Here is a 14,295-nt window from a genome sequence, read left to right as displayed (position 1 = left end):
GGATTGACACCTTTTCTATGATGAGGGTCTGTTCATGCTAGTTTTATTCGTGCACGAAGCTACATTAAACTTGCGTCTTCCCCGACTCATATAATCCACTTGTCTCGCCCTTACCTTCACTGCTCAGACTCCACATCATTGCATTAGCCGCAGGGGTTAAAAACTTGGGATAAAAAGTCGCGACTTACAGTCCGAATTTCAAGGTAACAATTTTGTGGAGTTGCGTTTCAAGTGTGTCCTTTATTTTTGCTCCATTGGAGACAGAATTTTCAACAAAGAAAACAGATGTCCTGAAAGTCCGCTGGAGCCTCAATTGGTTTGGCCTTGTCATGTTCAACAAAAATGTTTTTTTTGTGCACATGTCAGGGGTCCTCAAGGTTGCGTGGAGGTCGTTTGGCTGTCAGCATCCACGTTAAGCTGCTCCATGGACTCTGAGGCCTCGGCGACTGCTCCGCTCTCCTCTGCAATAACATTAGGCATATTCTCGATCTTAAAAGGAAACAAGCTCATTTTTTTTAATCGACTTCTCCTGCAGATTAGAGGAATCCAAAACATATTAGGACGTCTATTATGATGTCAAGACTCCTCACACAACGTATTTCAAATAAAGTAGACCCCAGGATACAATATGAATGCGTTCTGAGGCGGGGATCGTGAAATAGCTGGATCGCTTTTCTTCGGCCATTCTCTACCACAGAGGAGGACCTCTTGAAACCTATCTTCCAAAAGTAAGTTAAACTGTTTATTTTTCAGTACAAAACAGTACAGGTTACTTATACTAGCCTTAAGCATACTTATATAAACATACATACAACATAAAAATATAGCACTGAAGCAACTTACGAACGGTCTCGTTCGGATGTAGGGCAAATTCTGTAACTCTTTGCTCGCACATAGTTTCGAAACCATTTTTTTGGACAAAAATGACAATCAAAATGAGCCTCAACACTTAAGTAACTGCACAGTTAAAGACATTTTTAAGTGAGATATATAGATACATGTATAAATATAATATGGGAGACAGGAATCTAGCATTATTATTATTCCATAGATTTTATCAAACCTGAGCACAGTTAAACAAAATGTACTGAGGAATTAGCTTTTGTCTGGAGAGCAGGTTTGGCGTTTTTTTCTATTTTTTTCAAAACATGATGTGGCTTCTATGGCTCTTTGGGTTAAAAAGGTTTCCGACCCCTGCCATAAAAACATAAAATAACAAAACAGTATATAGTTATTAATTACCGTTTTTATTCATTGGGAACAGGTTGTACTCAATGTTTTCCTGGCAAGGTAATCATGTGACGACGGATTAAAAAATAAATTGACGTTTAAAACTTCCACTTGCGAGGATTGTAATGCCCTTAGAAGATTTTCTTGCTCTAATCACCGTTCTTATTTTCAGTTATAGGCCAATTCGTTGTTTGGTTACCGCCATGCAACTTAACAAGGGTAGTGATTCATGTGCCTTCTTTATATTTCTTTATAATCACCATTCTGTTTATTCTCCGGACAGTTTTAATTGATTTTTTCTGTTTTCTTCTTTTATTGATCAGCATCAGGTTTTTGCTTCTCCCTTTAGCATCTCTAAGAAGCTTGTGACCCAGAGTGGATGGATACAGAACAAAAAAAACACCAATAGTTTGCCGACGCACAAATTCTTTACAAAGCACTTGCTGAACTGAATAAAGAGAAATACTTTGTCGGAGGTAGTTTACCCAATAGCGTAATGGCATTTCATAATGCTGTGAGGCAAACCATAGCAGTACAGAATTTTAGATACTGAGCAATAACACCCAGGCATCTTTGAGACATAACCACAAATGCACCAATAACTAAATAAATAAATACGCTTTCGCTAAGACAAAATATTTTGTCGTTTATCTCATATCGTGGAGAATCTGCTTTAAAGAGGGGCTGAAAAAAACTCATACCACACTTAGTGACAACATCATGTGACGGGGTCACCGTATCCTGGGGTATACTGTCTATTCCGACCCACCTCCGACTTTTTCCCTCCGTGCTTGTTGCTCCTCGCGCTGTTCTTGAAGCTTCTTGCAGACTTTTTTGTGTGTGAACCAGTGCAATTTCTGACACGCTTGGCCACAATAGATCACCTAGGGACAAAATGTGTACAGTGGAATTGATATCGGCTCAAAGCGTTTTTTAATTTTGAGGTTGCAGTGGCTCAGAAATCCGCCTGCTGGCCTCAGACATAAAGGGACAGTGTGTAAATCACAATAAGTCTTCTTAATCATATTGACTCAAAGAGTTTAATTCAAGCCTGCAGAACCCTTGAAAACCGCCAGGTAGCGCCAGCCATAAAGTAACAACGTGTGAACAAACAGTAGATGCAATAAATTTAGTAATGAATATTAGAGGTCGACCGGTTATCAGCACAGATATTTGGGAATATGAAAAATATCAGTATTGGTATATTTATTGATTAGAAAAGCTACATGGGTGGAGCCACTGAAGCAGGAATCCGTCCCCACTCCACACTGTCCGCAGTCACATACTAGAGCGAGTTAGGGCAGCAATCACCATCTTTTTTTCTCTCCACCCTTTTGATTTCAAGGAAATGTCAAAGTGACGCACACGCGGAAGCAGAAAACATAATGTTGTGCCTAATCCAGACTCTCTTGCAGAATCTGAGTCCCCGCACTCAGTTTTTCCTATGCTTCTCAGCGCTGCGCTCGAGTGTCACTATCGTATCTGTATACAGTGTTTAAGAAATATTGATTGGCGTGATTAAAACAAATTTGATCATCGTCTATATAGTGAGCTTTTAAAGACATATGAATGCGAACGTCAAAAAAACTGAAGGCGACCCAATGTAGCTAAGCCCTACCACGATCACGAATAGTTGTACAGAAGTAGGCTTTATACCATTGTAGCCCTATTCTAATTCACGTTTATAGTGTGCTATAATAGCTTGATTGTAATACATTTTTATTGTACCTAGTTGTTCACCGATCGCTGTAACCAGAGCACCATTCTAAATAAAGTTTTGTTGGATTTCCCCCGTGAAAACAAATGTTTTAATTTAATTTGAAATCTTACTCCCCATTGACTGTTTGAAAAGCAAAACACAACTAAACCTATTGTTTTGTGTGGCTTTGGGAGACTACAGAGGAATACCACTCTTATTATTCATGTAAAAGTTAAAAAAAAAAAAAAAAAAGTCATGTTGGTTGTGTTAATCCATCCATCCATCAATTATCTGCACCGCTTATTCTCAGTAGGGTCGCGGGGGTGTTGGAGCCCATCTCAGCTGTCTTCAGGCAGTGGGCAGGGGACACCCTGAACTGGTTGCCAGCCAATCGCAGGGCACACAGGGATAGACAATTCGCCCGATCATTCACACCTAGGGACAATTTGGACCGGCCAATTAACCTGACATGCATGTCTTTGGAATGTGGGAGGAAACCGGAGTGCGCGGAGGAAACCCACGCAAGCATGGGGAGAACATGCGAACTCCACACAGGAGGTTCGATCTCATGACCTCAGAACTGTGCCGCACACGCTCTAACCACTGCGCCGCCCATTAAAAATATCTTCCACCCATTTCTAAGCTGTTACAGCAAATGAATATATCGGTTATTGCCATCCTCTTATTACTAATAATCAGTTAAAGTATCGGCCCTAAAAACCCCATATTGGTCGATCTTTAGTAAATATGCATTTAGATATAATCCTGAGTGTAAATGCAACATTTCTCATCAGATCGGGTAGCAACTGGAGTTGGAGTACTCACCATTTTACAGCTGGAGCACCTTTTCTGGGCTCCTTTGTCCCCACATGCGGTGCAGAACTCTGCGTCCATGAAGCCGACCTGACCCGTGATGGCTTGCGTTAGCACAGACAGAGCCGTTGGGTCGTTGCCCTGTAGTCGTGCCATGAGGGAGAAAAAGCACTTTGCTTTGAAAATCACATGAGCTGAAGTTCAGTAATTTAATATACCATTTTTTCCGGACCTAAAGTCGCAGGTTTTTTTTCATAGTGTAGTCGGGGGTGCGACTTATACTGAAATTATTGACGCATTATTACCGGGTAGAGCTGCACGATTGACCGAAATCTAATCGACATTGCGATGTGATGCATTGCGATTGCGTAATCGCATAACATTGCGGGGTTTTTCAAGGATTTGTAGACAGATTTATAGACAGCCAACCCTGAACATAAAATGATAAGTTGGCGGCTCCTGTCTTCCAAATAACAAACATCATAACTTCAAAAATACAGACCAATTGCTGCGCATTACGTTAAATACCATGTCTGCACTTTTACTTTTAATGTGTATATTGGATTATCTATGGGTATTAGGTTTTTCGTCTCTATTTATTCTGAATATGTTTTAATCTTTGCTTTTATTTTTAACTGTGATGACTGGATTCTCCAAACGAAGTTTCGTTGTTCTTTGACAATGAAAATATTATCTGAACAATAGTGTGAAATGGATAAAATAGACATTATTGTGGAGACTGTTCTTCATTTTTTTGATCCCTCAACAGGTTTTTTTCTGTATCACTTTTTCATCTTAGTGGACTTTTTAAGCACTTGAATTTTTGGTTTTTTTTTTTCTGAGAATTTAATAAATGAAACACATTAAATGACCATCTAGTCAAAACATTTACCAAGTCAGTGCACGTAAAGCATTTATTTATTTATTTTCCACTCTTTACATTTTCGGTATTGGCCCCAAAATTTTAATTTTTGTGCAGCGCTAAAATAGTTTATAATATTTGTTTTATACACGACCCCATATACACACTGTTAACTAGAGTTTTTCATTCCCGACACCCGGTGCAAGGTTGGGACTTACGATAGTGACTGGAGCGATGCTGCGCACTAGCTGCTGCAGCAGTGTGGCATCGCAGTAAGGGAACTTTCGAACACATTCGCGGATGAACTTCTCCTGGAACACCGGGAACCCGTCGCTGTCTCGGCCCTTGAGTAGACTGTGGAAGAAAACAAAAGTTTAATAAAAAATTTTGAATTCATCTTTAGTCTTGTGTTACAAAATCAGTTAAAAGGTGATTACAGGTAACTCATTCAGTCCCACAAAGTATAAAATCATTGTCCCGGAGTGCCAAAACGTAAAAAGTGTAAAAATGTTTTTTTTTTTTTAACTATTAAACCCCTTCTGTCTTACCCCTTTCTCCCCAACTATACTGAAGGCTTTAGCGCATTTCTTTCAATAGTATCAAGCCTCTTAGAATTATATGAGTATGAAATATCACAACTAAATACCAGGAGTGGCTTTGATTGTCAACAATTTGCGCCTAGTTGTGTTTCTATATTCACCGTATTAGATCGTACGGGAGTGTGTAGGCACTGGCCCATATGCAGAGTAGGCCTAGTGTAGTGATCACAGCGAAGCTATAAGTAAAGACTGTTAACGATTCAAAGCTTTATTCTTTCAAAAAAAAAAAATATGCAAAATGCCTTGTAATCGGCGGAACAGAGAGGGATGATGTCTCGTGCACCACTGCAATCGCCATGACGATCCGAATCATGTGTGAAACATCGGGGCGGATGAGTTCTTGCAAAGTTCATGCATAAGTTCAATGTTATTTGGCAAGCAAACTGCCCCTTGTGTTTATGGAAAGCATTGTAGGTACCAAAAATATACATTAAAAGAGCACTTTAGTGAAAGTTCTGCTTGAAATGCCTCCTTTCACAAAAAGTCGTTTTTCTTAGAAGTTGTTGTCGGAACGAATGTTTAAGAAACTTAGCAACTGTTGTTTACTGCAGAATGATAAAGGCTTGAAGCATACTCTTTTTTCTAACGAAAGACGAGGGTTCAAGCTTTCATTTGATGTGTCCTATGTCTTTATAGCTACAGAGCTTAATTTTCTCTATGCAATCAAAAATGAGTCAAAATTGCAAAAATTGGCTTCCCATTTGAGAGAAACATTTGGCAATGAAAGAGTAAAAGCTAAAAAAAAATGTTTTATTCTAAACAGCAGTTAGTATTGTCTTGATTTCTAGCCTAGCTTAGGGTTAGCACACCACTCGTTTTAGCTATCCCCGACCTTTTGATGAGTCCGTCGAGCTGGTCGTCACGTTCATTGAGGAAGGAGGCGCATTTGGAGAGCACGCAGCTGATGTAGTGCATCTTCATGGCCAGCACCTCGTTCATATCGTGCTGCTTCATGCACTTCTCGCAGATAAGCTCCATCACGCGACGACACTTGTCCAGGGCCAAGGGAATAGCCAGCAGAGGGTTCTCCTTCACCAGCAGAACCAGCTGCAGATAGTTGTAGGAATGGGACTCTTGTTTACCTCCTCTTCTCTGACATATTATAAATACCTTGAGAATGTATTTCTTTGATGTACAGCCAGTTGCCATTAGGATTTATTTTAACTAGTCAGTGCCCAAATAGTCCTACAAAAAAAATATCTGGACTGACAAACTAGCCACTCGAAGGTGCTAGAAGTCATAAAAATTGGGTCTTTTTGAACGAATGTGCTATTTTTTACATGATGACAAAATACTGTGTGAATCTTACTATCACGGTATTGTGATTGCTACCTCCTTACTTTTCCCTAATATTTTTCATTTCCCAAAATTATGTATATAGACATCAGGCATGTTTAACAGCAACATTTTAACAGGCATTGAACGATACAATTCAGATATCTCACTTGTGAAGTAAGAATATCCTGGCCTCCCCATTTCACCCATCCTAAAAAAAAGCCCCCTTGTATTTCAGGAAGTGTCATATGTATTCAGAGAGTCAGGATCACAGCTCAGAAAATCATTAACTGCTCTCTGCCCAGTCTGAAGGACATAGCTTGCTGGCACTATCGCACCCAAGCCAACAAGTCTTTTATTTACTTGTTTATTCTGGGGAGCCACGACATTATCAACCAGGGGCCACCAACTTTTTTAAGATGAGTTATTTTTGTTACTGATTAGAGCAAAGCGCTACCAGCTTGATATGCATTTCTTAAATAGCAACTCATGTTACTATTATGTTGCTGCAATGTTATGTTATTACTAGGTTGAAATTATTTGAAGTAGGGCTAAAATGAGCACAGTCAACCACTAAAACATTGATTTGAAGACACTGATCATGTCAATGATTGCTGATGCCAGTTAGAAATCCCATTTCCTAGAAAAATCCCTCTGACCCATCACTGGTGCTCTATTTCCAGAAACAGTCTGTGGACTACTCAGGTGCTCTTAGGGGGCTACCTGGTGCCTGCAGGCATCATGTTGGATATACACCTGACATAAACAATGTACACTATGTTTTTTGATCGGTGACAAAGATAATTGTCTTTTATGCTGTAATCTTCATTACCTTGACAGGGTTGAGGTTGGTACTCATGATGATCTTGTGCAAAGGTCCCGCCAGTTTAAGGGGCAGCTTGGGTTCTTTTTCCAGACCTTGAGCTTTGGTGTAGTAATCAAGTCGGGTGCGAGAGAAGAAATTGTTGATCACAGTCACGCAGTCGTGCTGACCTAGGGAGAAAAAAAGTCCAGTCGTTACACTCCGTCAAATAAAAGAAGAATACTTTAGTGCTTAGCACATTCCTAGCCAGCCAACCGTGGAAAAATATTTTTTTTTGATGTTCAAAGACATCATTTGCACTGAATGTGCCAATTCATTCCTTGTGGTCATAATGAATAAATAAACAAACAAACAAACAAACAAATAAATCTTGTGGAAAATCACCTTGAAAAATATAGTAATATTTACATTGATCAAAATGATAGAATATAGCAAATGGCAAGATAGTTTTCATATTTTGAAGTATGTAATTTTTAAATTACTAAAAATACTAATCAAAATAAATCTCAGATGAAAGTTTTTCTTTTTTTACTCAAGTTAAATGAGAAAAATACAGTTATACTTAAATTGGGAAAAAATATGTAACAGATGGCAAGATTTCTTCCAAATTTTGAGATTGTTTTTTTATTTTACAAAAAATTTATTAAAATAAATCCTAAAAATAAATATAATTTAATATATATTATTTTTTTAATTTCTATTTCAGGTTCCCTTTCCTTTTTTCCCCTAGGTGGTGTGAATGTGTGAGTGTATTGTTTAGGTGGGAAATGTCATACTTACAAATTTTTTGTTATCGCAACATCTGTTGCAGCCCGGTCATCCTGGAAGGGGGATTACCTCATGTGCGGTCCTTTCTCAAGGTTTCTTCATTTTCCTCATGCTGATGTTTTTGTGTTTTCCCTTGCCCTCATGTAGGTTTTAAATCAGGGGATGGTGTAATAACAGGCTGTGGTTTGCACAGCCATTTAAGACTCTTTGTGATTAGGGCTATACAAAAAACATGATTTGAGTTAACTTAAGGGCAACTCCTATGTTTACTGTCTCCTTCAATATTTTTGTACCACCAGTTAAGAGAAAATGTAAATATTTTTTAAAAATTGTATATATATATTTCTTATTACATGTTTCTTTTAACTGGATTTATTGCAGCACGGATGAAGTGATGAAATGTTCAAAAAATATGAATGATGCAAACAGCATTTAAAAAATAAGACGGTCAGGCAACAGTTCCCAACTTAACCAAACTAATTAGTTGGCGCACATGCACAGGACTGTATCCGAAAAATAGTTTAATGTGACAGTCATTTATTTTCTATTACATAATTAAAAAACAAAACGTCATATGTTCTGGTTTATTCAATGTATTCAAATATTTTGAGATGGGTGATTGGTGTTTTTGCCATAATCAGCAATGCTAAAACAATAAAACACTTGCAATATTTCAGTTCTTTGTAATGAGTCCGAAATGTGTGACAATTTGTTGTTTTTTTTCTCAATTGGATTACAATAAATAAAGATCGTTTTGAAAATACACACATTTGCTGGAAACAGGATGTCCACACATACCAACAAAGGCAGCCATCTGCGCAGCAGTCCTTCCCACAGAATTGACCACGTCCGTCTCAGCCCCAGCGTCCAACATCATCCACGTGATGTCAGTCTTCCCTGCGGATGTCAACAGAAAATGCTGGCTGACAACATTAAGAGTGACAATTTTTTTGTGGACCTACCCGAGAGGCCGGCAAACATGAGCGCAGTGTAGCCGTGTTCGTGGTGGTTGCAGTTGACGTCTGCGCCATGCCTCAGCAGCAACTTGCACATGTCTGCTTTGCCCTTGTAGGCAGCGTGCATCAGCGGTGTCATGCCGTACTGTGTTGGGGAACGACAAATGCAATCAAAATGACAGCATAGTCAAGTCAAGTCACGATTATTTATATAGCCCTTAATCACAAAATTGTCTCAAAGGACTGCACAGGATTACAATTAAACCATTACCTGATCTTAAACCAACATGCGGGTAAGGAACAACTCAAAACCTCAGCGTGAGGAAAAAGAGAAACCTTGAGAAGGGGCCTCACAAGTGGTAATCCCCCTTCCAGGATGACCAGGGTAAAATAGATTTAGCATTACAGTACACAAACATAGTAAACACTAGGTAACATGTTGAAAATGTGTCCGGAAAAATATATAGCATGGACCAAAGCTTGGCAACCCAAAATGTTGAAAGAGACATATGTGTTTGGAGACACACAAAAAAAGCTTTATTATATGTCCTGTTCCAATGGCAAGAACCAAAGTGGCTAAATGGTTTGGTACTCAACCTAAGAACAGTCAACAAACTGTTGCCAGAGGACCTCAGAGCCCACAAGGACTGATTTAATAAAAGCAGGTCAGAAACAGAAGAGGGTCCATATACCATTAAAACAATTAAAAACTATTAAAAGCATCTTAAACTATATCCTAAAATGCACAGGGAGCCAATACAGCAGTGTAATATCCAAACACCCATTCCCCATTTAGCACACGTGCATGAGCATTTTACCAAAGTTAACATGACAGAAAAACATGCTTCTGACATCTGACTTTGATGCCTGAAAGGATCTGAAGGGTCCCTGTTCTACACCAATGCATCCCTGTCATGAGTGTCACTCACAGGCCACATGCAGACACATGCTCAAAAACATGATTGTTCTTCCCCTCAATATCAGTTATTGATATTTTCCTAAAACAAACGCTCTATATTCACACTGCTCGGATTTGCATAGTCTATGATTTTGCCTCGTGATGTATAAATCAAAACGGGACTTATTAAAGCAAGGAAAAATCCAATTAAATGCCTTCCTAGTACCTCATCCAGGCAGTTCACTCTGACATCTTTGCAGCCAAGCAGTCTGGACGCTTCTTGGACATTTCCTGCGGCAAAAAGAATATATGTAAATAAGACAGACTACAAAGCTTCTAATGTTGGTTCTCCAACGGAGGTTGAGTAGAACAGATAGGGGTGAAAGTCACACTTATTTGTACAGTTTCATAATTTAAAACGAGAATTCTCCTGTCCTGAAATTGGTCAATGGAGACCTAAATTTTGCTCCTCTCTATCACTAACAGCTTCACGCACATTCAAAAGGTGGACCTATAAATCCAACATATGTGTGGTAGAACAAATTTCATACCGGTCAACTTTCCCCTGTTTTCTATTCGTTTTAAGATCATTTCAAATTGTGTACACCTCATAACAAAATTGTATGGAAACTTTAAAAGATAAATAAAATAAAAACAAATACAAATAAAATACTTTTTTTTTTGTTTGACCGATTTTGTATTTCCCATTTTGGGTCTAATCTAGATTGTCTTGGTCACTGGTCGCAGATGACAACGTCGTCGTAGATTGCTAGTATTGTCGTGGTACACTAGTTAATGTTATTCTCTCTTTCGCACGTATTGTTCACACAAATTCTGTTTTTATATTACATTCTGTCTTGCTGCGAGTAAATAAGTGCCACATTCTGTTTGTAAGGTTTATTGTCACTAATAAGGGGAATTTTCTAAGGGATGGAGAGGGCACCTGTATGATGTGGCAGGGGTAAACCAGTGAAACCTGTCAGGTCCTGCTGCTGAACAGAAAAGTGTGTTTGTTGAGTCACCCTGACCCGAGGGACATGGCCGCTTTCTTGTGTCCCGTTTCATCTGGAGGGACGAAAGCACGACCAACTTGGGTGCCGAGGTGCTTAACTTGTTTGGATGTTTGGCCTTTTGGGTTGGCCATGGTCCAAAAGATTTTTGTGTGTGTTTTTTTGCAACTTTTCCCCCTTTTTTTTATATGCGTTTGTATGTGTGTCTTTCTGTCGGTTACCCCTCTTGAGGGATATGACCAGGGTGGATAGATAGATTAAGGGGAATTGCAATCATTAATAAGGGTACCACCTGGCTGAGGTTGACAGGTATTAAATTATAAAGAGGACAATTACTCGAACAACTGCGACACCCATTTTAAGCAGATGACGTAAACTTGACTTAATAGTGGAGTATCGACTTCAAACATTAGAAATCACGTAAAATTACTATAGAAAGGTTAATAAATTACTAACAGTAGGTCTAGAGCGGAAATGGAGGCTACTAGGGATGGGTGACAATCTCATATGTTGGTATTTGTGATGGTAGCCAGCATCGACTGACGTCTAGAGGCTGTTAAGCAGGGTTGGGTAGGGTTACTTTAACTTGATTACTTTCAATTACTTTTGGATTACTCCAATACCAAATATGCTAAGAAAAGACAAAAGAAACTAAATATGAATAAAACGACTAAATTTTGTGCAGGCTTGGGGAGTAACGGAATACATGGAACGGCAAAAATGATGTTGGCAAGCTGTTTAGATTTATTTTCATTTTGTTTCTGGCGCATTTGATGTTAGTTTTGCCGGAGATCAAAGAGATCAAAGCCACGAGAGAAAGCTTACCACGTGTTGTGAGTCATCATTTTATTCATATTTAGTTTCTTTTATTAGCATATCTGGCATTGGAGTAATCCAAAAGTAATTGAAAGTAATCAAGTTAAAGTCCCCCTACCCAACCCTGCTGTTAAGTTATTACTTTATAAAGATCAGTCATGTATTGCAGAGGAAAATACATTTGTGTACTCATGGTATCGTATAACAATGACTCAAGAAAAAAGTTCTATTGAATATCCTTGTCTATTTATACGTTTTCCTCGTAGTTTATACATTTTTTAATCATTTCAAATCGTGTGTCGTATATTTTATGCACGGATTTCTTTTAAAATAATGTTAAGTATAATACGCAATACTAAATTTACTGCGGGTAAAAGGAATTGTGATTTATTTGGTACATAAAAATAAACTTTACACAATGCTAAATCCATTCCACCCTGGTCATCCTGGAAGGGGGATTACCACTTGTGAGGCCCCTTCTCAAGGTTTCTTTTTTCCTCACGGTGAGGTTTTGAGTTTTTCCTTGCCCCCATGTTGGTTTAAGATCAGGCGATGGTGTAATTGTAATCCTGTGCAGTCCTTTGAGACATTTTTTTGTGATTAAGGGCTATAAAAATAAATGTGACTTGACAAATTATCTTTGTTTAGATTCAACATCACAGGTGTCAAACAGGCAGCCCGCGGGCCGGATCAGCTAGGGGATTGGATCCGGTCCGCGAGACAACGCTCAGAGAAGCGCAAGAGAAAGAGAGCTGTAGGTTGAAATAGGTCCACTTGATGTTGCCAAAGCCAGGTGCCTCTCACAAACGCTGCACTTGTATTTCTCTCTCTCTAATCCCTCTTTCTCTCTCTTCCTCCATTTTTCTCTCATTCTCTCTATCTCTCTCTTTCACTCCCTCTGTCTCTTTTTCTCTTTCTTTGTTCCTTTTTTCTCTTTATCTCTATGTCTTTTTACCTTCTTTTGCTCTCTCTTCATTTTTTATTTTACTCTCTTTCTCGCTCTCTCTCTTGATTTCCCCTTCTGTCTTTCCCCTTTCTCTCCTTCTCTCTTCTCTCCTCTTTTTCTCTCTTTCTCTCTATCTCTCTCTTTCACTCCCTCTGTCTCTTTTTCTCTTTCTTTGTTCCTTTTTGTCTCTTTATCTCTATGTCTTTTTACCTTCTTTTGCTCTCTCTTCATTTTTTATTTTACTCTCTTTCTCTCTCTCTCTTGATTTCCCCTTCTGTCTTTCCCCTTTCTCTCCTTCTCTCTTCTCTCCTCTTTTTCTCTCTTTCCATTTCTCTTTGGATTTCATTCTTTCTCTTTCTTTCCCACTCTCTCACTATTTCTGTTTTTATCTCTTGTTTCTCACGCTCTCTCTGTCTCTCTTGTTCAAGTCAAGTCAAGTCATTTTTATTTGTATAGCCCTAAATCACGAAGAGTCTCAAAGGGCTTCACAGATCATTACACTATATTACACAGACTATTTTTCAGAATATTATCATACATTCCCCTGCTTCTCTTTTTTGTCCCACCCTTTCTACCTTTCTCTATCTTTCTCTTAGTTCTTTCTTTCTTATTTTTTCTTTCTCTCTAATCTACTAAACCGGCCCCCGAGAGAATGAGAATGTTCGTTCTACCGTGTGGCCCCCGAGTTTAAATGAGTTTGACACCCCTGTTCTACATAGTATGTCTTGCTGTGAGAAAATAGGTGCCACGTTACAGTTTTTAGGTTTATTATCACTTAACAAGGGGAATTGCAATCAATAATAAGATTAGGGGAGCAATTAGCTGAGGTTGACAGGTATGATCCTTAGGGATGCATGTGCTTCAAAGGTGAATGTAGTGTAGATAGTAGGCTACCCAAAGAACAAATATAATGTCTGCACACAAAATACGGTCAGTGTAAGGCATTATAGTGATAAACCGCAATAACAACACCATAATAATCAACACAACGTAAATAAATAAGTAATGCCGGCAAATTGCACAAGCTAACTAGCGTTAACCGCGGTGCATTGTGGGAGATTACTTACCTGTCGTGATAACGTCGAACAATTCCTTTTCGCTGGGGGACAAGTCTCCTTTCTTAGCAGCACACATTTCGGCCTAAGTCAAAGGAAGACTATTCAAATACCTCGATAAAACAGATTAGGACGTGTTTGTTGAGGAAAATGGTGAAAAGTGAGCCTCACAAGATGCTACAGCATGAGTGCACTAGCTCAGCTGGTTCTGTCATCAGGCGTGTACCATTTTGAAGTCACGCTGGGGGGGGGGGCTAGTTTATTTAAGGCAAAATGTTTTCCTATAATTAATTCAGGGATCGGGGATTAGAGTTTGCAAATAACAAGTAAATATAAGTTGTGATACTGGGTCAAATTAAGTGGTTAAAATTGTCCTTTTGAATGGAGTAAAAGTAATGTATGTCCACCCGCTATTTGGAGAAAATACTCGCGCCCGTCCGTGACGTTCTAGAAAGTTCATTCAAGTATCAGCGATCGGACGTGTGAGGATTTCATTTGAAGTTTAATTTAAGAGAAAAAAAATAAGAAAAATATTGCATTATAAT

General features: G+C 38.8%; 1 protein-coding gene across 1 annotated transcript; it reads right to left on the bottom strand.

The window, feature by feature from the left end:
• Positions 1-220: 220 nt before the first annotated feature.
• ankmy2a (ankyrin repeat and MYND domain containing 2a) lies at positions 221-14,189 on the bottom strand. Its single transcript, XM_088327474.1, has 10 exons — positions 13,763-14,189; positions 10,150-10,214; positions 9,032-9,170; positions 8,868-8,966; positions 7,311-7,471; positions 6,036-6,250; positions 4,823-4,958; positions 3,755-3,883; positions 2,000-2,114; positions 221-461 (listed from the first exon to the last, which is right to left on the bottom strand). The coding sequence occupies exons 1-10, from the start codon at positions 13,827-13,829 to the stop codon at positions 373-375; spliced, it is 1,215 nt and encodes a 404-aa protein (XP_088183600.1). The 5' UTR covers positions 13,830-14,189; the 3' UTR covers positions 221-372.
• Between the last annotated feature and the right edge of the window lie 106 nt (positions 14,190-14,295).

This window comes from Urocampus carinirostris, chromosome 2 (assembly GCF_059441175.1).
Source record: "Urocampus carinirostris isolate Australia breed hairy pipefish chromosome 2, RoL_Ucar_1.0, whole genome shotgun sequence".
Classification (NCBI taxonomy): domain Eukaryota; kingdom Metazoa; phylum Chordata; class Actinopteri; order Syngnathiformes; family Syngnathidae; genus Urocampus; species Urocampus carinirostris.
This window is presented reverse-complemented; position numbering and strand designations above follow the sequence as displayed.

Coding starts and splice junctions, on each gene's coding strand:
- ankmy2a (XM_088327474.1), bottom strand. CDS start 13,829: ATGTGTGCTGCTAAGAAAGGAGACTTGTCCCCCAGCGAAAAGGAATTG. Junction 6,251..7,310: donor CCAACCTCAACCCTGTCAAG/GTAATGAAGATT, acceptor AACTATCTGCAG/CTGGTTCTGCTGGTGAAGGA. Junction 462..1,999: donor ACGGAGGGAAAAAGTCGGAG/GTGGGTCGGAAT, acceptor ATGTTATTGCAG/AGGAGAGCGGAGCAGTCGCC.